Raw genomic sequence first — 26,163 nt, 5'->3', positions numbered from 1 at the left:
AGGCCTGGAGCATAGTTACACCTGCCCAGAACCACAATCACTGCACCTTTTTTCAATCAGCTTTCCCCACGCTCCCCACACTCCCCATGCCTCAAACCACCCTGCAGCTTCATTCCTCATCCCATAAATACCCTGAGCCCCTCGCCTTTGGGGAGGTGAATCGGAGACTTGTTCTCCCATCTCCTCGCTTGGCTGCCTTGGGAATAAACCCTCTCTTTGCTGCAAACCTCCGCATCTCAGCATTTTGTCTTGCTGCACCCAAGCAAACAAACCTGGCTCGGTAACAAACCCACAGTGGCAGCCACGCTCACCTTCTTTACTAGACCTGTTCTCCTCCACTCTTCCGCCGTTATGTTGACCCCCAGACTGCTCGGGGTTTCCAACGTTTCCCCCATGGAGGCATAGCCTCAGCAGAAACACGCCATGCCCTGGTCCTTACCTCCTGCCCCAAACCTCATCAAAAATTGTTCTGACCTGTATTGCTACTACCCACTGTGGCACCAGGTAACTGAGACAATAATGGCTAACTAATCCACACCTAGGCATTAATAGCTAAGAAATTCTACATGCAGATAGGCATTTTTGCAGGATTCTTTAACATCTTAGTTCAAAGGAGCAACTGGCGGGAAACTGGTACAAAATGACAGGCTTATAGAGGAAAGAGTTTGGATATGTGGCAACTTTCCGTGCCTCTTACGCATGTGTTGGGCTACGCCCTACCCTGACCCCCTGACTTTCTTATAACATTATCATTTCTGTGACCTCTTTGGAAATATTTGTGGTTGGCTGCATTCACTGTAATTGAGAAAGAGTACAGGGGTTTTTATATTTTCACATAAGATCCCAAAATGTATGATTGCATTATTGGCACCAGGTTGACTTGGGGGACTTAATAGCATGCTCACTACCAGATAGCCATGAATTAACTCCCCCAGGAGGTCCAGAAAACCTCTTCCAGGGACGCTTCTGAGAACATGTTCTAATACCATGTTTGCCTATGGGGTTCCCCTGAAGCACCCTGGTGGTTTAGTGTTCTCGACAATGACTTACACAATGAAGGGCATTGAGGGAAAGAACTGGAAGCCAGCATCACTTTACCTCAAGAGCCACAAATGCTTCCTTCTTTCATTTTTTCACACCCACAAAAAGAACCGAAACTCTACCTTGATCTTTTGAGATAATCCACTTTCCTAGATGTCTACATTTGTCACACGATGTTGCTAGGTGCTGGCAAAAGCATCATTCATCATCATGAATTAAATTAATTAAATTAATTTGAAATAAAATAAAAGTGCTGACACTCGGATAGAAGTTATGTCCTGAAATCCTGATCTATCCAGAAAGGACTTTTCCACGAGTTTATGAAAAGCCACTTCTCCCCATAAGTCAGTGTCTCACAAGAGCATTTATTGAGTGACTTCTGCATGCCTGACCCTGTGCTGGTCCTCATTATGTAGGAGGAAAGAAACGTAAGGAACACCTCCTTACCTTATATTTGAATCAGTGAGACAAACACAAAGAAGGAGCAATTAGGAAACATGAAAGTAATGGTCAGAACAGTCAGTGTTGACATTAAGTATGATAGAAATTCAGATCAGGGTGAGTGTTGGGCTGCACTCCAGAGGCCTGCAAGCCCTGTGCTTGCCCAGCCTCAAGACCAAAGAAAGAGCCCCCGGAGCCAGTGACAGAGACATCAGTGGTTGAATGGATGGGGGATCTTACTTGTCTGAAGCAAGGTCCTGGAGCGACACCCCACCGCGTGCGCAGCAGTCTTCGCTATGGGGAGAGGGAAGTTGCCAATTACAGGGGGAATTGACGTCAGGTTGATTTATCGGTTACCAGGGAAACCAGCAGAGGAGCAGACCCCTTACTGCCCTTTCGATAAGCTATCATAGTGGAGCCCTTCTGATCTAAAGTTTAGAACAATCACGAACTGGGGCTGGGGGCAAGTATGTAGGCATTTACTGGTTAGGCTGTATGATTAAGAGAGTTTAGTCTTGTGAGTAGGGTGTAGGTGAAACAGGCACTGGTCGAGCAGGGCATGTACAGACAGCAAGAGAACAGCCATCTTAAATGGCCTGACCATAGTGAGAAACGTACATGTGCAAATTTCTTGTTAAAAATCCCTCTTTTTTAAGAAATTTTGCCATCTTCCTTTTTCTACCCCTATTAGAGAAGAGAAAGGAATTTGACCTTCAGGGTCCCAAGTGAAGCTAAAAAGTTATCCTTGCCTGTTCACAATTTCTGCTCTGAGCCACAGTCATAAAAGGAATCTGAATGCAGTATAACAACATGACTTTGGAATAATAGCCTTCTAGGCCAGCAGAGAATCAACCCAAAACACAGGCACCCCCTTGGATGTCCAGGCCCCAAACACTGAGCGAACAAGCCAGAATAATTTGAAATTAGAGAATTCCATTTTAGCAGAGAGTGGGAGTAGTGTAAGAACCGTACACTGCTTTGAGTTGTCATCAACAGAGAATTAATAGAAAGTTAAAATCTCTTGACTGGAGGTGGTAGTAAGACTGCATACATTTGTCACAATTCATAGAACTGCACTTCGAAAACGGATGGATTTTACTATGCATACATTATATCTCAGTAAACCTGATGGAAGAAGAGAAAGAAGGAAGGAGGGAAAGAAAGAAGAAAGAAATAGGATGGGAGGGATTGAGGGAGGAAGGGAGGAAGGAAAGAAGAATTTGGCTAATATTTGTCTCTCTATCCTAAAATCTAATTGTGTTTGAAAAAATAAAATGGGGCTTACCCAGAGGTAAGGTATTAATCCCCAATTTTGCCAGTTTCAAGGCAATTGTTTTCTCCTAAATAGACTGTTCAATAATAGAATGGAATGCACTGTCTTGTAAAGGAACAAATTCCTACCACTAGAATGTGGCCAATACTTATATAAAACTTACTCAGCTAGGTGATCTCCACAGCCCATTTATGATCTTTAGCATAATCTTCCAAGGGAGGTATTTTACAGATGAGGAAACAGAGACTCAGAGCATTTATGTGACTGCTATTTGGTGACGGAGGTTGGTCCAAGCAGGAGCAGAATATCTTCTTGCACTTGATACATATGCATTGAGTTCCTACCAAGTGTCCATTGCTCTGCTGGGTACGTGTTATCACTGTGATAGATCTGGCCCTATCTTCACAGAGAGTACCATCTACCTAATGAAAACCCTCCCAAAAAGGCCATCATCTTACAGTGTGTCAAGTGCTATGGGGGTGGGGTGGGGAGAGAGGGGACAAAAGGAAGCACGAGGAAGACGTACTTTCCCCAGACTAGACAGATATGAAGAAGTGGCATCTAAACTAAGACCTGATGGCTAAATGAGGAGTTGATGAGGAGGTCGGCAGTGGGAGTGGGATGGGGTGCAGTGGCAGGGAGGGGGCAAGGGGTGAGTTATGGGTGAAGGAAATAACATGTGGGAAGACCTGGAGTTAAGAAGGAAAATAGTGCATCCAAATAACTGAAGTAAGTTCCACATGACTTCAGCGCTATAGGAAGAGTAACAAGACATCTCCCCGAGATGTGCACATGACTCACTCCTTCATCTCCTTCAGGGGTTCTTTCTCTCTCCCCATCTTTAGGAGCAGTTTTTAGTTCACGGAGATTTTCCATGTACCCTCTGACTCCATGCTTAGACTCCCCATTATCAACATCCCACACCAGAGTGGCACATTTGTTACAGCTGATGAACCTCCACTGACACACCGTTATCACCCCAAATTCCTCAGGTGTTTGTTACAAAACTCCTTCTCAGGGAAGCCTCCCCAACCACCCTGGCAACTGCCAACACCGCCCAACATATATATTCACTCTTTTCTTTTTTTATTAGTCAGCTACTGCTATGTAATAAATTGCCCCAAAACTTAGCACCTTAAAACCACAAACATTTGTTATCTCATATAATTTCCAAAAGTCTAGCTCAGGGTCACTCATGATTTGTAGTTAAGAGCTAGGCCTGCAGTCCTCTGAAGACTTGACTAGGGCTAGAGAATCCAGTCTCTCTCCCACGACTGCTATTGAAGTCCTTGAGGTGAGGAATCTGGCACATCATGGATGTCACAGAGGGATTCTTCCATCGGTTGCTGCATTTGAACTCCAGTCGTCTAAGGGACTTTCTGACTCAGGGTGTGGTCCATACTGCCATGGCACAAGCCCTCATCAGCTTCACTGCTGGAGACATGCCCCAGGGTTCCACCTACTGTGGAACTAGTCTCATAATTTGGAAATTCTTTGCTGTAAGCAGTTGATAAATTTTAGCTGTGGGGGGAAATTATGATTCACTGAATTATAAAAGTCTCAGACTTTTACAATATAATCATATCATTAAAGAAAAACATGTCCCTAAATATGTAAACAAAAGATACATACTAGGCTGGGCTATGTTCTCAGGATGATACGCCATTCCTCTTTTAAAAATCAGGAACAATTGGATAGAGAAGACACTAAGCTAGAAAATATTTTCCCTAGTGTCATGAGAAAACAGAATAATGGCAGCAACAACAATGATTAGCCAAATTTGTAAATGATGTTTTAGACAGCACTGCCACACTGAGGATGAAGAAAAGCAAAATAGCCCCCAGAATAAAGCTATAAATAAGAAAATTTCCTAGGATTTTCTGCACATTTTTGCATAGCAAAACCAGAAAACTGTAATGTGAAAAGTGAAGGTCTCTTGCAATCCTGCCCTCCAGAAAAATCCTCTTTAACAGCCTGGTGCATAGTCCTCCACATTCTTTTCTATAAATATGCTAACTCGGTTATTCTAATTTTACAAAAATGAGGTCATGCTATACACAGTTTTATATTTTTCTCTTTGTGTTTTATTTTTTAAGGTTCTGCTTAAGTCAATATATACCTTTTCTTAAAAAAAAAAAGAAGTCCTGCTTAAACCTGTTTATAACCATGTCTAAAAATTTATACCACAGGGAAGAATATTTTCTTTCCTTGGTAGCTCCAGATTATCATCCAACGAATAGGGTATTCGAGTCCCTCAACTCTGTGGTTAGCTTCACCAGGAGAAAAGACAAATCAAAATTTAAATATACGCAAGTCAAAATGATATGGCAATCCCATCTGTAAGTCCATTATTTTTTCACGAAAAAAAATCAGTGGCATAGGAACATTTTGCACCATGCAAACATTATGCAAAAGGTAATGTGTTGCCTACTTTAAAGCTATTTGGCATTGTCTTCAATGCTGGAAATGTTTGTTGCTGCTGAAACTCAAGGAATGAGAGGAAGCGTAGCCAAGCTGAGATGTGTCTCTGAATGCGTAAGAAAGGGAAAGCATTATAAAATTCCAGAAATGTTGGGGGGGGTTGTTTTTGTTTTTTCAAAAAAAAAAAAAATGCAGTCCCTGATGTGGTCAGAGGAACTAAACAGTTCCTCACATGACTTGTGATTCTGTCCATTGGTCAATTAAATATACACCAACTCATCATGCCCTTCAAAATTGGAAGTTCATTTCTTTACTCAGCAAACAGCTGTACCTCACCTCCTCCATGCTGGCATCTGGGCTATGTTCTGAGGATGGTACACAGTTCTTGTCTTCAAGGGGTTTACCTGTGAGACCGGTTCCCCCCCCCACCCCCCAATGCCGGGACTCAGGCCCCCAGGGCCTTTTTTAGCTTGCAAGACCTGTTTTGCCCAAGGCTGTTCCCCAGTCCTTTACCCAGATGGCTGTACTCTTGTCTTCTTCTCTCAGTAGGGTTGCTGGATCACACAGTAATTCTATTTTTAACTTTTTGAGGAAACTCCATACTTTTCCATAACACCTGCACCAATTTGCATTGCCACCAACAGTGCAGGAGGAGTCCCTTTCTCCAGAAGCTCGCCAACACTTGCAGTCTGTTGTCTTTGATAAGTGCTATTCTGACAGGTGTAAGCAGTTTGACTCCCGCTGCTGTATAATCACCTTGGTTCTTCCATTCTCTCATTCCATTGCTCATGGTAACAGTAATATCTATACCCTAGAGGAGACACAGTAAATACTATACGTGGTGACTAAGAACTGAGCCACTACCCAGAGAAATCACTGCACTGGCATCTCAATGCAGGAGCCTTTATCTGTTACCTTCTGAGACATCTCAAGTTCTAAGAGGCTGGTGCTTTTCTGGGAATCTCATTTAGGGAAATCCAGCCTACTTAATTCCAAGGGTGTTTTTATGACTATTTCGCAATTTTTCAAAGGGAAATCAAATTTAGTAAGACCTTTATTGGAATCAATGCCCTTGACCGGCCTACTTTTGCAAGCAGTTTGGCAATGGTGCATTTTCAGAGATCAGCGTTTGCAATCAACGTGCATGCAAGGATGTTTATCAAGTCCTTAGTGAGATTGATTGAAGTATCAGAAAATGGGGGGAGCCTCCTTTGATCTGGAGAGGCAGAATGGAAAAGGCAGTGGAATGGAAGAGAGTGGTTTCATTGGTTTTGTGCTGAGGCCCAGCACTGGATCAACCTCGCTTTAAACTCCTCCTCTGCCCCCTGCTAGTTGTGAGAGCCTCAGAAATCTGTTGCAGTCAGATTAACTCTGGCATTTAACTATCAGTTGAAATGCCACTGATTTAAGAGAAGGCTGTAAGTGCCCCTTGTCCATTTCTCCACGGCATGGAGAGGAACACACAGGCTTTAGAGTTAAAAGAGCTGGGTTTGGATTCCAGCTTATCTCAGCCTCAATTTTCTTACTGGCAGATGGGAGATAAACTCATAAGATCATTCTGAACATTTAATTGAATAACGTAAGCAAAGGACAAGTCACGTAAAACCCATTGATTACTGTCATTTCGCTTCTAATAATGGCTAGCGTTTACTGCATGTTTGCTGTGTACAGGGCACTGTGTAGGAATCCTCTATGGACCTACTCAATTAATCCTTGAGGGAGGAACAAGGCTTAGAGAAATTCAGTGTCTTGCCTAAGAGATGACATCAGTATGTCAACGCAGAAGATCTGAGCCCAGTCAGTCAAACTCCACAGCTCAGTTGCTTAACCACCGCACCACCCAAGCATTTTCAAAAAGAAATCACAAGTTAATTAATACTGTGTCGCTTTTACTTATCAAACGTTTAGAACTTTTACAAGGAGAAGACTTGGGGAAGTGATGCTCACCTAGTGTACGCAGAAACAACCCAGATAGTATTACGACTTTCTTAAGAGTTCAAGTGGTGCGTATAAAGCTCAGGCTAGACGTGCATGGTGCTTCGACGTGCATGGTGCTTCGACGTGCAAAAAAGCCTAGAAGTGCAAAAAACACGGTTTTTCTCTGTAATGGAACTTCACTTTCAGGTGGGTGATAGAGTGGAGTCAACTCCAGGTGATCAGAATCAATTAATCCCTCCCACTTTTCTATTACATCTGGAGTTATCTCCATGTCCCTGCCCACCAGTGGGAGCAGGGAGGAACCTGGTCCTCTGTGGTCAGCTGTCCACCTTGTATCTACTGAGAGACAGATCTTCCTGACTGATCGTTGATCATCAAAGAGCACAGGCTCAGCTCCATTTCAATTGCTTGAGTCCCTCTTGAAACTACAGGACAAATTTGAGCATCTCCCCTGTCCCTCTGTGGCCATGGGAAATTCTGGGATGCTGTCTCATAACCTTTCTGCTAAGACAATACACAGGCCACAGAGTCATTTCTATTTTTTGCTAGACATGGGGTGGACATGAGACAGATTTCCAAAGGTTTCCACCTCTCTGGATACTACCCAGGAAGTGAAGCAGAAGTCCCCTTTCTTCTCAGTAGATTCCAAACTAGTGGTGTGCTGGTAATTGTTTAACAATCGGTTCTCCATGGGGAAAACCTTGATTTGTCACAGTTGCCAATTCTGCAGTGTAAATACTCCTACTGTGGCCGATTCCAAGCTGTCAACGCGAGAGCACTGAACATGGAGTTGGGAAGAGATGCCACCATTGGCTCTCATGAGCAGGTACAGCGGCTCCAGCACACCATTGCCCCAAGCTAACAAATGTCCACAATCCTCACTCACTCACTCAACTCAGGGCTCCATCTAGGAAAGTCTCAAGGAAGGGCTCCTCCTCAGGAAACCCCCAACTTCCATCCCCTCTCCTTCCCTTTTCCATCCCCAGTTTGGCCACTTTGAGTCTCTCTCAGGGGCTAAAAACATTCAGTTTTATCTTTTGAAGAAATCCAAAATAAAATAACTCTACTACTCCCATTATTCAATGACAATCTTCATAGGTAATACTAGCTTATGGTCTAGTTAGTGCTGAATTGGGAGAAAAACAGTTTAACAGAAAATACCCGGTTGGGGCGGGGAAGTGGGAAGGATCTATATTTACTATATCAAAATAACAGCTCGCTACATTACAGAGAATTTCCTCACCTCCTACACTCCCACCAGCACTGCCTGCCAAGGATTATACCCCCTACCCATTCCCCAGGTGATGCAGGCATGATGTGGGTTTCAGTAGATGCTCAGGCTACAAGCTCAGGTGTGCAAGAAACACAATTTCATTTTTTTCTCGATTATGAAGATTAACCTTTTTTTTTTCAGGATGGCAATACGACCAATCAATAAATATAAAATGTGTACATTCTTTGACCCCCAAACTTCATGTTTTTTTGATATATACCTGTTATGGGCTGAGCTGTGTTCCTCTCCCCCACCCACCAAAATTTTATATGTTGAAGTCCTAACCCCCAGTACCTGAGAATGTGACTGTATTTGGGAAGAGTGTTTTGAGAGGTAATCAAGTTAAAATGAGATAATCTAGGTGGGTCCTAATCCAACATGACTGGTGTCCTCATAAGAAGAGGAGATTGATACACAGGGAGATACCATGTGAAGACGTGGGAAGAAGGTGGCCATCTACAAGCCAAGGAGACACACCTCAGAAGAAACCAACGTTGCTGCCAACATGATGTCAGACCTCTGGCCTCCAGGAATGTGAGAAAATTAATTCCTGTTGTTTAAGCCCCCTAGTCTGGGGTAATTTGTTATGGCAACCCAAGCCAACTGAAAAAGACTTGCACTTTTGACAAGGCAGGTATTTGTGGGACAGGACTCAGACTTGTAGAGCTTGACTTCAAGGAATCAGGACAGAGGACAGAAGAACACAGCACTGCAGCAGACACTAGGCGCTTCCCTCTACCTACCCCTCCACCTCTTAAGTGCACACCTTGGCCTGAGGGCTATCTCATCCTTTCCACACAAGAGTTGCCAGAGCATTGACGCTACTGATGCTTATTCACTTTCCTCTCCATCCTGCCTCCTTCAGTCAGTGACTCCTTGGGAACTCCTTCGACCCTCAGCGCTCAGATACGAGCTCCCAGAGTTTTCCCAGTTGTGCTGAGCTCCAGTCTCCCAGCATGGTAGCTGGTTTAACAATATACCCCTTTACTGGATGTTTCTCTGAATCTCCAGGGTAGGTGCATTGCTGTAGTTGCAGGCTTCCGTGTGAACTGCATCCTCTCTCTTCTCTTTTTATAGACTTCTCTTTCTAGTCCCATTTGGGTGGGTGGTAGAAAGGAGTCAGAGGAGACCATGTTCGAGGTCCAGACAAAGAGATGCCAATGAGCTGCTGGGCACCTCTTAAGGTTGACCCTCCTTGGCCCTTGGGCCACTGCCCTGACTTCCTGTCTCACTTGCTAATTAAAAATGTTTTAGGGCTTCCCTGGTGGCGCAGTGGTTGAGAGTCCGCCTGCCGATGCAGGGGACACGGGTTCGTGCCCCGGTCTGGGAGGATCCCACATGCCGCGGAGCGGCTGGGCCCGTGGGCCATGGCTGCTGAGCCTGCGCGTGTGGAGCCTGTGCTCCGCAACGGGAGAGGCCACAACGGTGAGAGGCCCGCGTACCTCAAAAAAAAAAAAAAAAAAAAAATGTTTTAAATGCTAAGTGAGAATAACTTTCATTCCTCCCAGCCACCCTCATTTCCAATAAAACTGAGCAATTTTAGGAAGTGAAGGAGAAAATAATCATTATAATTTTCGAGTTCTATGTGGCAACATTAAGTGCTTCAGGTGCACAGAATTACTTAATTTTCACAATAACAATTTGAAATAACTTATGCTTATTACCCTATTTAACATACTCATCCACTGGAGCTCAGAAATTAGGTAACTTGCCCAGGATCACACAGCTAACAAGTGGCAGAACCAAGATTCAAACATCCTCTCGCCTGACCCAAGAGCATAAGCTCTGTTTAAAACAAATATTTGGGAGTGTTTCTTTTTTCCAGCTTCATTGTAGTCTTGTTACAATTGTTAAAGAAAATCTACTGTAGGAAGACTCGTGGGGATTGCACCATTCACCCAGAGAAAAATATGGTAATGTACTCCAACACATTTGACCTTGTGTCTTTGCTGCATCTGGATTTGAGACGACCTGCAAAGGCCAAGGAAAAGGTGAGTTCTAGAGTAACCGGCACCTTGGAGCCCAGGAAAACCAGAAGGCAGAGACAGGGCAAATGTTCTTTAAAGCAGCTTGATTTGACAGAGGAAAAAAGATGCAAGACTTGTTATTTCTATCTTATTTAGTGTGCATAAAGTAACTGAGGTAGTGTGTTGGTATTATCAGTAACATACATGCAAACACATAGGTACACACACAAACCACTCATACCATATTTTACTGTAACTGATGAATTTGTTATTAGCAACTAGGAAAGAGTTTAACAAAGGGAACCTGACACAGGAAAAAGGAAGACTCGCTGGCTGGTTACGATGCCCTCCAGAGAAGGAAACGGAAATTAATTGTTACAGAAAATTTGAAATCCATGAATCATGAGTGGAAAATGATTTTTCTCCTTATATGGAATTAACAAAAAACCAATATCTAGATGTCTGGTAGATTATTTTGTAACTTGCAGCTGTGACTTGTGTTTAATCTTAAAGAGACACTAGGATTAACATTGTGCATAGCAGAAAATATCTGTGGAATTTTTGCATGCAGTTTTAATGAATGAATAAATGAATATAGTCGCTAAATTTATAAAATAAGGATTGCCAGATTTTTAGGAGCTTCTCTAATCAAAAGTGTTCTGCTTCTAAGGTTTTCTAATATATTATTTAAATAATTAAAGAACTGTATGTGTTGATATTAGTCTTTACTGTCTTTTTATATTCAAATTATAAACACAAACCTAAATTAAAATTTTTAAAAAATGTTTCTTCTTGGTCCTCACATGTTGATTCTGAATGATGAAAAAAACTGATTATGTTCTTAGAGCCTTGACCTGTGATGTTTTTAAAGTCTTGGCAGCTACAATTCACAGTAATTAAAGTGATCAGGCCGGAGTGTTTGTTAATGCCAGGTTATACTCTCAAATTAGTATAGTACTTTGGACGTTTCATCTTTGCAAAATTACAAGTTAAACCTTATTACTGGTTCTTTATGCAACAAAAGTGTGAGTATTGTCACACAAACCTATTTTCAATTTTCTTTGGTTTTTTTCCAGAACCTTAACTGTTTTGACCTGAATAATTTTTAACGGGAACATTAACTGCTAAGGTACTCATTGTGGGCAAAATTTTCCTGGGTGACATGTTCAAAGTCTGACTGTAATTGAATTTATGAGTGTAATGTTTCTACATTTTCCCATAGTGTGTGGCACTTAGGTTAGTTTATATTTCCTTCTTGAAGTTACAAAACTCTGAGTTTTTATTTAATTCATCTCCAAAAAAGTAATAACTTGTAGCAAAAGAAGGAAATCTTTGATATTGACTGTGCATTCATTCAGAGACCAACCTTGCCTATCTTTCCTTTCATCAGTAATTATCATGGGTCCTTTATCTCTGCATGTCTGGCTCATACCTGATAACATCTCCAATTCATGGTTCCTCTAATACACTTTGCATATACCGAGTAATTGATTCCACCTTCTAGAATCGCTGAGTCACAACACTGTAGTCACAGACTTCTTTGCTTTACCACATAACGGAAATAGACAAATCATGTCAGCACCCCTGCCCCAAACTGCCTCTGTGTGAGCTGAATGTAGGTCATCGCACACAGGGCTGTGATGCGAGATGCCACGATTTCAGGATACACCGCCTCTGGCTTTTTAATTTAAATTCAGCCTCTCTAAAACACACCTTTCCCCTACCATTGTTTTAATGAAAATTTGCCTTCAAAATAACAGAACTAACATTTCCAATTGAATTGTAACCGAATCCAGGTTTGGCTGTTCACAGCTCATATGCCAATAATTGAGAGGCAAATGTCAGTAGAAAGGAAAGATACTTTAATCAGAAAACCCAGCAATCTGGGGAGATGGTGGACTCATGTCCAGAGACAAATTCCAAAGATTCTGCTCAGCCATGACCGTTTTTAAAGGAAAAAATAGGGGGGCGGGGAAGAATCTCAGTGATTCATCGAGGCAGGAGGTTAGGTTCTATATCATTCTCCATTGAGTGTAGACTAGCTGACTCTCTCTTCAGAAGTTGTCTTACCTGTGTGATCTGCCTGCAGGATTGCTTAGGGGGCTGCTGGGGGTAGAGAGCTAATCATTTTTTAACTGCTTATTTCTTCATTCTTACTTCTTTTTATCTAGGAAAAGAATCAATAGTTTAGGCAAGGCATGGTGTACGTTCAGGAGAGCATAAGTCAGGAGTTAGTTTCAACTGCTTAGTGATCTCATTCCTATAATTAGGTTTTTTAAGGTTAGAGGGGAACAGAAATGGGCAAACAGGAAAGGGGCAAAGAGCTGCTTTCAATTCCCCACTATCAAGCATCATTCCATTTCCAAGGGATTAAGGGGGAAGGTCTATCTTCTGTAACATCTTCATACTGACATAGGGCACCATATTCTCAAGAGTGGAAGATGTCAACCTGGGTCTGTAGCATCTCTTTGCTGACAATTTTAGTTGCCCGCTTACATATATGGGCAGAGCAAGCTACAATTATTTTGATGCCCACAAAGATATAGATTATTATGAGCAGTAATGTTAATCCCATTCTCTTGAGGCCAGTTTCTTGGAGCTGTGCTAGCCATAGATTCAGAACTACTCAAGATGAAGAAACTTATATCATGACTACAGTCTGGTCATCAGGCAGGTTTTTGTTTGTTTGTTTTTCTTTCCCTTGGTGGCAGTTATAGTATCTGTAAAACAGCTCAGGAATGTGCATCAGACACTGAGTCTGTGACTCTATTGTCCTAATCATTAACTGCTCAGTTTTGTACTTGGGGGGGAGGGAGGTTCTGCTTGGTTCCAGAATGACATTTGGGTAACATACATGAAACGTCTTTACAGGCCTTAATCATAAGTTTTGTAGATGAGAAACAAACTCAAAGGGATTTAACCAGCTTACTACAGGTTGAGTTGGGATTCAACCATAGCTTATTATAACCCCAAAGCCAGTGGTTCCCAAACTACCTGAATATCAGAATCACCTGAGGATGACACATACAGATTCCCAGGCTCCATTTCTGGATAATTCTGTGGGTGGATCATGGGTAGTGTCCCTGTATAGTCTAGTATCTGCTATTTGTGGCTTATTTTTATTTTCTAGGTAGACTTCAGCCAAGAAAGGAAATTAAACCAAAGTACTTTATTTTTATAAGCCAAGGAAGATGTGAATGGTTTAATAAATCTCATAGCTTATCTTGAGCTGCTCTTTTCTTCTTCCTGAAATGGATCATTTTCTCTATCAGGCAAATGATATGGAAAGAAAAGCAGAGACTGATGTAGTGGCTGCCATGGTGAGCTTGTATACTGCCTCTGGAGGTAATGGGGAGGAAACCCTAGTCTATAGCATTTGCCAATTTCTGTGGAGTAAATACTCCCACCATTTTCAAAATTGTCAATTTCAAACTACTGATGGTTTAACAACCTGCTCACAAAAGTTCTGAATATTTAACAATTGGCCCAAAAGCCAGCTTCAGGATAGGATACTACTGGGTATAAAATACATAGGGGGGAACTGAACAATTTCCCAACATTATCGATATTGTCCACTACATGGCTCGAATTAGTCGCGTGGTCCGAGTTGGTTGTGACCTACCCAAACATCAGTCTATCTGTTGCTCTCCTGCTCTGACTTCCAAAGGGACCTCGGTGGCCCTGCTCCTCATCTCTCACTCAGTTTCCAAGGACATGCTCTGATATGGGCCTGGGGAGTAATGAAGCCACGGAAGGGACTAGTGGGTAGGGAGCATTTAGTGGAAGAGAAGTGGATGCTGTCTTTAGGGAGACTACTCTTTCTTCTTACCTGCCTTATAGCAGGGGCAGTACAGCAGGCGAGCCGCCCTCTGCTTGAGAAAGGCTTCTATCCTTAGCAGGCCTTGCAGGACAAGGTGGGAATGACACATGAAACAGAGTTTAAGGGAGCTTGGCTCTGAATCTGAGAGGACCAAAAAGGGCTGGGTGTTTCTGTGCCTCCACAGGAGAAACATGCATAAGGCCAAGTCAGAGTACAGGATCAACATTAGCGAAGATACCATAGTGAAGATACCACTGGCTTGATTTTAATACATGAGTTAGGCTAGAGGGGCAGGCTGGTTTCCCAGGCAGGGCACAACCCTAGCTCATCCAATGACAGAGACTGTTCTTTTGCCTGGAGTAGCCTTTGTGCCACTGACTCATCTTAGGAAACAGCGATGCTGGCAGTTTGACAAAGACTGGGTCCTGAGCACGCTATCGTGACTAATGCCACCACATGGAAAAGGACCAAAAACATATTCCCAAACCAAATGTAAATGATTCTAAGATCACTTACCGTTTTAGATTATTTGTTCCTTAGGTAAACTTCCAGAAGTTGTGATATTTTGGGGGTGTCTACAACTGCAACAAAGGTACATAATCCATCCTTGAGCTCCCTGAGTAGCCAACTGCAACACTACTTATATGAAACAAACTGTTTTTGAACGTTAACTCACTTTTACTCTGGTTCAGTCCATTTGTACAATAACTCATTGCCCATATACTCTTTTTCCCGACTAGACATAAAGATGTTTAATTTATCTTCTAAGATGACAAAGTTAAATTAACTCCCAAATGAATCAACCAGAGAGAAATGAATTACAGTAGGACTCACAATTTTAGTATAAACACTCTAGAGCAGGCAGCGTGGGCAGATTTCAAGTAAAAAGACCTAGATTTACTCCACCAGCTGTCAAGTCTTGGTCCAGTCATTTAACCTAAGAGGGTTTTCCCATCGGTAAAACCAGGATATTTATACTTAAATCTCATGGTAACATTTCCTGCCATGTACTAAGCATGTTTATCATGTTCTTTGCCCTTAATCCTCAAAATCATCCTTTAAGAGTGCTTAACTTGGAGTTCAGACTCCCACACAGAGATCGAGATGAGATCCAACATGAACATGCCTTCCCATACACGTGTATGAAATTGAATTGAACGAAGTCTCCCATATATGTGTGTTTGTGCATTTTTATCTGGGTTCTCAGCCAGGGACACATGAGAATCTCAGGATCTGGGGTGAAGATGGGGGTAAGGAAGAACAGAGGCAGTAGGTGTGCTACTTCCATTGTGATCCTGACATTTGCTCCCCTGTCTAGTTTGTGAGATACCAATTTTGACAAAATGACCAAACCACCAGTTTATAACAGTGATTTGGGTGTGTACCATATACGTAAAGTAGAAGTTATATTAAAGATGAATAAAAATGGAATTACCTAGGATTTTCCAGAGAAATTAAAGCACATGCCTACAAAGATTTGCACATAGATATCAAATATTCATTATAATCTGAAACTGCAAATAACCCAAAAGTCCACTGTGAATGAGTGGATTAAAAGGAAACATATGTGCCCAACACATAGATGACTCTCAAAAACATTCTGAGTGAAAGCCATATATAAAAGATAGTTCCATTTATATAAAATTCTGTGGGACTTCCCTGGTGACACAGTGGTTAAGAATCTGCCTGCCAATGCAGGGGACATGGGTTCAATCCCTGGTCTGGTAAGATCCCACATGCCGCAGAGCAACTAAGCCCGTGCGCCACAACTACTGAGCCTGCGCTCTAGAGCCCGGGAGCCACAACTACTGAGCTCACATGCCACAACTACTGAAGCTCACGAGCCTAGAGCCCATGCTCCACAACAAGAGAAGCCACCGCGGTGAGAAGCCCGCACACCGCAATGAAGAGTAGCCCCTGCTCTCCGCAACTAGAGAAAGCCCACGCAGCAACAAAGAGTCAACACAGTCAAAAATAAATAAATAATAAAATTCTTGTAAACTAATTTATACTGACAGAAAACAGATTGGTGATTGCCTTGGGGACCAGGGGTGGATGGATGGACTGAACTGCAAAGGGAAATGAGGAGACTTTTTCCATGATGGAAATACAATGTATCTTGGTTGTGGTGTTGGTTTCACGATGTACACATTTTTTCCAAACTCATTGAGCTGCAAAATCTTTAATAACTGCAGATTATACATAAGTATGCCTTAATAAAATTGATAAAAAATTGAATTAACAACTCCAACTCCTAGATGCCAGCAAATCTCATGGAGCATTTCTTGTGTAATTAAAACCACTCACCAACTCAAATGCATGTCCTTTGAGTTGCTCTTTTAGGGAGAATGATGAAATAGTACTGATCCCTCAACACTATTCTCTCCCTTGGGCCTCTGAATAGGGCTTTTAAGAGGCAGTTAGAAGTATACTGCAAAGCTTAAGTGTCATGCGGAGGCTGGGGTAATGACCTCAGCCTCATGATAACCATACCCTAATCCATCTTAACACCTGATAGACCAAGTTCATGTGGTCTGACTTATCCAAAGGGTGTATCCAGATTCTACACTCTGTGGCTTAGATAAAACAGACTGTGTGTTATGCACAATTCCCTGCAAGCAAGCTATAATTCCTCTCTTTACTGTAGATCACTGGCCAGCCATTGAAAACTCTATGCTAACCAACTAAACTAACAAGCTTTTTAGAAAGAAGACAATGATACATTAAGCTTCCAGAGAAATAATGTTTCAAATTTATTTTACAACTGATATGCCTCAGTACACATGTGTATAGAAGACAAGATGATCTGTGTTCTGTGTTCTAAAATCCAATTATACACTAATTTCTAGTTTTTATTTCCATCTTTAGTGCCTTAGTTTTTAAATCCACAAACGTTTTTAAAACGTCTGTGAAATGTAAGCAAATACTTTGCATGACCACAGTTCTTTATAACCTCATGGTAACATAAGATCTTTAAGACTTATTGTGAATCAGTGATTTGCAAATGCACTCGACCACATTAAGCACTTTAGAACAGACTGTTCACTTGCTTTCTAACGAACAGGCATGAATATTCTGTGTCTCATCTTCAGTACCTTCTATCTATTGTAAATATTTTATGAAATCCATACTTTTTAGAAAATTAAGTTTATCATGACCTGCGAGATAAAGAGTAAGACCACAGAACATGTCCTAAGAGTAAAGAAGTATAGTCAAAAAGTTTGTGTTAGGGACTTCCCTGGTGGCACAGTGGTTAAGAATCTGCCTGCCAATGCAGGGGACATGGGTTCCAGCCCTGGTCTGGGAAGATGCCACATGCCACGGAGCAACTAAGCCCGTGCGCCACAACTACTGAGCCTGCACTCTAGAGCCCACGAGCCACAACTACTGAAGCCTGCACGCCTAGAGCCCGTGCCCTGCAACAAGAGAAGTCACCGCAATGAGAAGCCCGTGCACCGCATCGAAGAGTAGCCCCTGCTCACTGCAACTAGAGAAAGCCCATGTGCAGCAATGACCCAGTGCAGCCAAAAATAAATATATTAAAAACAAAATTCTTAAAAAAAAAAAGTTTGTGTTAAATTTTTAAAAAATGAGTTTGCCTTGGAAATTCTACATTTTTCCTACATTTGTGCAAAAACATTGTGGACTCAGTTTTGCTGCATTTGGACCAAGCTGCAAAAGAAGTATGATATGTTTAAGTTGTTGTGAGTAGAATGTTTTTAAAAAATAATTATTTGTTCCAGATAATAACTTTCTAGAGAAGCCAAACCCTTGAAACCCTTGAAACAAACAGAACTGAAACACTTGATCAATTTTTATTTCAAAATGTCTACAAAGTTATAATTCTCCATTTTACAAATAATTTTTCAAAATTCAGACATTATTCAAATGTAAGCCAAAGTCCTTATACAAACAGAATACACACAAAGATCAAAAATATACATATTCTCTCAGCAAACTTTGTTACATAAATAAGAAAAGTATATACAAAAGCTGGTATTTTCAATCTAAAGAACAATTATTTTAACACTGTAACCATATACAGAAGGTACTAAAATAAAAATAAACACCACAGCAAAAGTTAAAGGAACAACAAATTCATTTTATGACATCTACAACTGTAAACATACATAAAGCCAATCTTGGGGGGAATGTATACTTCACACTTATATCTTAATTTTTACTTCACTTTATTCATTTTTAAGAATATTCTCTGGATAGGTGAAATTCACAATTCTACCAGCTACCCCTGACACCTAATACAAGTTAGAACATGTGAAGAACTATATACTCTATGTCTTTGTACTTTGGGACAGATGCAAAATGAATTCTTCAAAAGTTAAATTTTTATGAACCTATGTTAAAAATTTTCCAAGTAAATTGAATTGGCTATTGAAAAATCAAACAATTCTTTTTAGGTAGGAAATGTTAGAAAAAAATCCAAACACTTGTAGTCTTAACATAGTAAAGCAATAAAGAAGATTATGCCAGTGGTTCCCCTAGATAAAAGCAACTTAACTAGGTGTATGTCTAATTATGTTTTGCCCCAGAAATTCTCCTTCCTTCTCTGAGCTCGTGCCAGAGTTTGAAAAGCCCGGAGACTAGAAGCTGCGGAGCGAGCAGAAATCTCAGATAATCTGTCCTCATCTGTAACGAAAGAATTATATTCAGTGCAAAAAATATGTCTTATAAAAATACTATGTTTCAAAACATTAACAGCAAATTAAAAGCATCAAGCTTTGTAATGTCAATATTGACTCTGTCAGAAACCAGTAATGTATTAAAATATAAGATATCAACATTTTTAGGATAGTTCATAGTAATTTTCCAAGTTTATCATATTTAGAAATCAAACATTTTAATGTTAAATGAGCATTCTGTTTCCTTCCTGAAATCCCACTATGTCATTACCTAAACACTTGGCCTGTGATTTCAGTATTACTCGGAAACAGTTCATCATCATATTGCCTTGTCCTACTTTAAAAAGCACAGCTGTTCGAGCAGAAGAACTTTAATGTTTTAAAAATGAAATGCCATACCTTAACATGGTACTCACATCACATTTCTAAAATAATTTCACTTAATGTAGAAATAATGTCTGACTTTAATACGCTACCCTTCATTATTAGTGAAATTCCACAACTGGAGCAAGTAAATCTCTTATCAAGTTATTTGTAAACACTGTTCTTCCATTAAAAAGAAAACAGAACTGGATTCAAAGTGTCCAGATATTGGCATTTCAAAACATAGCAACTTGATTTCCAGCTCACTGAATTCTGAAAAAAGTCTCAAACTTGCTAAGAGAAAACCTTTAATGTGTGTGAAGCTATAATACATAAAGTATTAATTCAAATTTAATTTCAAATTCAAAATTTAGTAATTTCCTACTTCTTAGGGTACATTTAAAATAGTAATTTCAATTGTTCAACATTGAGAATTCAAAATTCCTCCTGCCACTATTAGAAGCAAATGAATTTGTCAAAATGAAAGAAAAAAAATTCATTTTCCCTAATTATATATATTTTAAGAATATACAGACATATGAAAAAAATGATGGATATAATGCTAGGCTGAATTCCTGAGCCACCAGCTACCCAGGCTGTAAAACAGAGTACTGACCTTAGGTGTGATGCTAGGCACAATCTCTTGCCAACTGTTTGTTTTAAAAAAGATTCTTCAAGGCTTATTTTCCAGTTTACTCATTTATAAAATGGGGATAATTTCACCCTCTTCACAGGGTTTCAAGGTTCTAATGAAATGACATCTGTGGAAGTACTTTGTAAACTATAAAGTGCTAACCAAATGTAAGATCATACTATTATGAACTACTATATAATAAAACATTATACTTTTATCTTGTGTTCTTTGACTATTAAAATACCTTCATCATTAAAGGCTTCTTGCTGGGGTAACTGGAAATTGTTCATCCTTGATTTTCCCACTTAAAAAAAAAAAAAAAGCCAGAAGAAATTATCCTTCAAAGCCACCCAACAGTATATCTTATTTATAGTCAACTCTAAGTGAAGGCAGGCTGTCAGAAAATTTATTAATTTTATAACTTTAATAGAAATTACTGCCAAAGGGCCATTCATTAATTCATAATGTACTTAGCAAATATGTAAACAAACAATGGATAATCTCCTGGGATTCTTTTCAGTGAAAATACTGATCTATTCTAACTTTAAAGAAATACAGTAAGCTTCTCTTTAAAGATGGCAGCTGGACTACACACATCTACAAAAGTGATATAAACCCACAGGACAGCGAAAATGGGAAGCAAGAAAACAGCAACAAAATTTTGGAAAGTGGGAAGCAAATGGAAGGGCAGTGAGTATGTGGTCATCATAGCCAAGTGAGCCGAATCCTTGGCAGCAGAGGAGGGATACCAAGAAGCAACCAATTTGCTCCCCTGATGGCTGGGGTTTTGGGAGTTCTGAGTACCACTGAGAGTTGGAGCGAAGGTAAAACTGAGTCAGGAATCTAGTTGAAAGTCTTTCTACAAAAGTCTGCCAGATCCTTCTTCAAATTTGTACAGCAGGGTAACTCTCCCAAAAGAGGAATGGAGGTCTCATTGCTAGAGAAGGTTTATCAGAGCTACTTTGACTGAAGGACACTGGATTCAACTGGGGGTACATATTCAAAATAGGGGTATTTTATATAACATTTATCTCCTCAAACAGATAAAACATGCCATCCATGCAATAAGAACTGGATGCTGTATAAAAGGAGTATGTAGTGTTTAAAAAATCTTAGAAATTAAAAATATAGCAAAATATCATTTAAAAACTCAAGTAGAAGATAAAAATTAGTGACCCTTTCAAATTAAAACAAAAAGACAGAGATGGAAAATAGGAGAGGTAAGATAAGAAAATATCATGTTCAACACGTCCAATATCTGAAAAATAGTAGTGCTGGAAGGAAGAAATAGAAAGTGGAGGGGAAGAAATCACTGACTAAATAACTTAAGAAAATTTCCCAGAACTGAGGAACATGACTTTTCAGATTGAAAAGGTCTAGTGAGTACTAGCAAAATGAATGAAAAGGGACCCACTATAAAATTTTAGAGCACTGGGTATAAAGAGAAGATGCCAAGAGCTGCCAGGAAAAAAAAGAAAGCCACATACAAAAGATCAAAAATAAAAAGAGCTTCAGACTTCTCAGTCATAATAGTGGACGTTAGAAAACAGCAGAGCAACACCTAATAAAACCAAAGGAAAATATTTTATGACTCTGAATTCTACAACCAGGCAACATTTGGTAATGTCTGAAGACATCTTTGGTTGTCACGCCTGGGGAAGAGGTGCTATGGCACTTAGTGGGTTGCCTGTATGTTTATGGGAAAGAACATGAGAGACACCTCACACTTAGACCAAAGTGAACTTGGGTACAGCACAACTGAGTGTTCCAGAGATGAGATTTTTTTCTATTTAAAGAAATCTATTACATTAACTAAAAAACTAAATAACACAACTTATTAATATATAGTATATACTCAGAGCCTTTGTATCTATCAGTATAACACTTTCATTTTAATAGACATAAAACTAAAATCCAAGTAATTACCATTATGCTGAAATTCTGGATCTCTCAGGGAGCCCTGAATTCGACGAGAAGGATGCCAGTAGGATGGGGCACAGGGTGGAGATGGAGACTGCCCAGGTGTGTTAGTTGGATTTTCTGGAATTTTTGAAACTGGAAGAGTTGTCTCAGCAAATTTGGGGATATTGGGTTCAGAATCTTCCCTCAAAGGCAAGGGATCAATTGTTTTTAGACCAGCAGCTGGAGAAGTCAGGAGGGGTATAGCACGACTTTCTTTCTAAATGACAAAAACAAAACAAAATACATATATGCGTGTGTACATATATAAACAAAACAAACATTTAAACACACAAAAGTATATAACCATAAAAGCAGTAGGAAAAAATATGGGGAAAATTTATGTAACCTCCATGTGGGGGAGGTTTTATAAGCCTAACAACAGATATAGATAAAGATATTTAGCTAAGTAAAAACAAAAGATATGTAAATATTTAAAAAATGAAAGAAAAATGACAAACTTGGGGAAAATATACAACTTACTGGACGGACAATGAATTATTATCACTGTTACATAAATATTTCTTTAAAAGTAGTAAGATAAACCTAATTTAAAGGTAGAAAAAGGATACATATCAGCAATTCATATACATACAAATTACAAATAGCAAACATTCCACACCTCACTGATAATCAAATAATTTCAAAATAAAAGCAATGACGTAGTAATTTTTCACTTACCAAATTACAAAGATAAATTAAAACAAACAAACAAACTATAATACCCTGAGCTGACAAGGATGCAGAAAACTGGCACTCTTATCCAGTGTTACTGGTAGGACAACCTTCCAGGGGAGCTGGCAAAATATAGCAAAAACCTTAATACTGTGGCTCTTTGACCACACAATTAATACTTAGGGAGCATTTACATAAAAATAGGTAACAACAATATGAACAAAAATGCAGGTAAAGAATGGATTTCTTTAGAGCATTTTTTCAAAATAAAGTAAAACTAAGAAATAACAACAATAGGCACCTAGTTTTAAAAAATACATTTCAACAATGAGCATCTAGTTAAAAAAAAAACTATAGTATAACTACAGATCGTACATCATATCACAATTAAAAATCAGATTATAAATTAATCGTATGGAAGTATGTTCACAATACATTGCTAGGTGAGAAAAATGAAAACTTATCTACAGTATAATAAACAAATACACTATATATCTAAACCCAAATTCAACAACGGATGTTTCTGAACAGTAGGTATGAATTACCTTCTTTTTTGGTTTGCTCAGTATTTTCTATTTTTCCACAATGATAATATATCAAGAATAGAAAAGTCCCTGTATAATTTTACTTTTTAGGAGAATGTAAACAAGTAAAATCAAATATAGCCCCAAACTTTCCTGATCATTCCTTGTAATTGTTGCCTTTAGTTATTAACTTTGAGTTTATCAATGTGATGTTCAAAACATTGTTTTCTGACCTTAGGCATCATTTTCTGCAATTAGAGGGCTTATTGCTTCAAAGGGGAGATAGCCTGGGGTCTCATCCAAAAAACAAATATTTTTAAATCAAGATCTAAGATAAAACCACAAATTTTCCACTTGCTTCCCTTTTTTTTTTTTTTTCTTTTTTGCGGTACACGGGCCTCTCACTGTTGTGGCCTCTCCTGTTGCGGCCTCTCCTGTTGCGGAGCACAGGCTCCGGACGCGCAGGCTCAGCAGCCAAGGCTCACAGGCCCAGCCGCTCCACGGCATGTGGGATCTTCCCAGACCGGGGCATGAACCCGTGTCCCCTGCACTGGCAGGCGGACTCTCAACCACTGCACCACCAGGGAAGCCCCTGCTTCCCTTTTTAATTACAAAGATCTCTTATGAAAATCGTTCTTTTGGTTTTTTCTTTTTGTATACATATATGTAGAATTTGGAACTTCTGTCAAATTGGTTTCATTACTGTTAAAACCTGAATTAAATCTATAGAATATTTGTAATACATGGGGTTCCCAGGTTTAATTTGACTTTATGATCTGTTCTTGAACCTAAAAGCCTCCTTATTGGCCTCACTGCTTCTACTCTCCCCCAGTATAGCCCATTCTCCACTGAGCAGCCAGAGTGATTTTAGTTATCAAGTGTATCAGAGATCTATATTTGCTTTACTGCTTAAAATCCTCCAAGAGCTTCCCAGTGCCATTAGAAGAACACCCCACTCCTTACCCAGCTCCCTTGCCCACTCCCCTTCCACCCTCATTCCCCACCCTCTCCCCTGCTTTCTCCAGGCTCCAGTCACACAGACCTTTTCACTCTCGATGAAACGCTCACTGTTATTCACCTGGAAAAACAGTGTTTTCCTTCTACCTGGAAAACAATCTCCAGCCCAGATCTCTGCATGGGCACCTCCCTCATCAGCCAGGTCTTGCTAAAATGTCACCTCCTCAGAGGTTCCTGTCCTGATGACCCAAACTAAAGCAGTCTCACCCACCCCTTGGAGGTCATTTTCAGTTTTATTTAATTGATAGCACTTACTACTATCTGAAATTCTTTTTTAAAAAATCATTTGTCTACTTCTCCCAATGAAAATGTAAGTTCCACGATCGCAGGAATTTTATCTTGATTACCAATGAATCCCCAGATCCCAGAACAGTGTTTGATACAAAGTAAGAGCACAGTAAATTCTGAACTGAGTGAATGAAAATGAAACTCCTGATATTCCCCTCCAAAGATGGCTTTCGTGCAGAGTTCTCTTACTCAGTGTGTGGCACTCTCCATCAATCCTGCTGGGCAAGTCAGAAACCTAGAAGTCATTATCCAACCCAGCTCCAGGACTTGACATTGTTCCCCTTACACAATTCTTCAGTTTCACTCACGTCTATGCCCACCCTCTTTAGTCCAAGCTATCACAGCTCCTATCTGGACTACTGCAATGGGCTCTCAAAGGTATCCACAGTCCACTCTTGCCTTCCACGGCAGCCAGAGAGATCTTGCAAAACATAAATCAATCACAACACTCTCATATTTAAAATATTTCAGTCGTTTTCCATTTTACTTGAGATGAAAGAAATTCTCAATATTGCTGTCTCTTCCAGCCTCATCTTGCTCCTGCTCCCTGCCACACACTGTACTGGTCTTTGTTTCCTAAAACTCTATGTCCATGGGACTTCCCTGGCGGTCCAGTGGTTAAGACTTCACCTTCCAATGCAGGGGGTGTGGGTTCGATCCCTGGTCAGGGAGCTAAGATCCCACATGCCTCGTGGCCAAAAAACCAAAATATAAAACAGAAGCAATATTGTAACAAATTCAATAAAGACTTAAAAAAAAATGGTCCACATCAAAAGTAAAATTAAAAACAAAAAAACTCTATGCCGTTTCTCTCCGCGGGACTGTGGCATATGCTATGCTTCTCCTCCCCTCCCTTTTTACCTGGTTAACTCTTCTTCTTCCTCTATATCTCAACTCAATTATAACTTCTTCAAAGAAGCATCCTTGACTTTCAAGAAGCTTCCTGATCTCCATGACTAGGTCAATTCCTTCCAGGACAGCACTATATACTTCTTTGAAACTATTATTAGTTTTAATTTTACTTTTTTGGGGATGTGATTCTCACAAGACTGTAGGTTCAACAAAATCATGTACCATGTCTATTTTTGCTCATTATCACAACCACAGCATCTAGCATGTAAGTAAATGGATAAGAAACATCTGCTGAATGAATGAAGTGAGCTAACATACACTTGGGTTTTTAATATCATTTTTAAAACGTACAGATGGTACTTGACTATCAAACCAATATCATGAGAATTCTACTCTCAAGTCTTGTGAGACAGTGTTGTTTAGGGGTTAAAAATGTGGGCTCTGAGAACAGACTGCCTGGACACAAATCCTACTCCACCATTATGAAGACTGAACAAATTAACACATGTAAAGTACTTAGCACAGAGCCTAGAACATAGTAAGTGCTCAGTAAATGCTAGCTATTATGATCATCCCCACAGAAGTTCCCCAAATTGCTGCTGCCCCACAACACTCCCACAATTCAAGGTGAAAATATTTCTGGATAATATAATATAGTCTTCCTAATTCCTATGGTAAAAAAAAGAGATACAGGATGATATTAACCAAGGGCAACTGAATGACAGGGATAATTCACTGCAAACTGAATGACTTACAGATTTAATGTTATTATAATAGTAGCTTCTGTAAGAAAACAAAGGAAAAAAATGACTGTGTTCAGTGAGTTTAATGACTCCTCTGCCTACCAGCAACCAAGGGGTAGACAATGGAAAATAACCAAATCTAGCTCCTGGTACAACTACTGCTATGATCCAAATAACCATCACCTCTTGCCTGGATATTGTAACTGACTAACCAGTTTCAAGCCCTTGCTCTTGCACCCCTACTGTCTATTCCCAATACAGTTGCCAGAGTGACCTTGGAAAAACCCAAGTCAA

At 40.1% G+C, this 26,163-nt stretch overlaps 1 protein-coding gene across 6 annotated transcripts in view; it reads right to left on the bottom strand.

The window, feature by feature from the left end:
- Window positions 1-17,975: 17,975 nt before the first annotated feature.
- The window catches only part of MDM1 (Mdm1 nuclear protein), a 29,057-nt gene continuing 20,869 nt past the window's right edge, over window positions 17,976-26,163 (bottom strand). For all 6 annotated transcript variants that reach the window (XM_032646765.1, XM_032646760.1, XM_032646761.1 and 3 more), the window contains 3 exons: window positions 21,738-21,990; window positions 20,056-20,115; window positions 17,976-18,821 (listed from right to left, as the gene is read on the bottom strand). In XM_032646765.1, coding sequence (XP_032502656.1) covers window positions 18,709-18,821; window positions 20,056-20,115; window positions 21,738-21,990 — 426 coding nt within the window. In that variant the 3' untranslated portion in view covers window positions 17,976-18,708. The remainder of the gene's footprint in view (window positions 18,822-20,055; window positions 20,116-21,737; window positions 21,991-26,163) is intronic.

Source organism: Phocoena sinus, chromosome 10 (assembly GCF_008692025.1).
Source record: "Phocoena sinus isolate mPhoSin1 chromosome 10, mPhoSin1.pri, whole genome shotgun sequence".
Taxonomy (NCBI): domain Eukaryota; kingdom Metazoa; phylum Chordata; class Mammalia; order Artiodactyla; family Phocoenidae; genus Phocoena; species Phocoena sinus.
The sequence above is the reverse complement of the archived record's forward strand: the minus strand, read 5'-3'. Positions and strand labels throughout refer to the sequence as shown.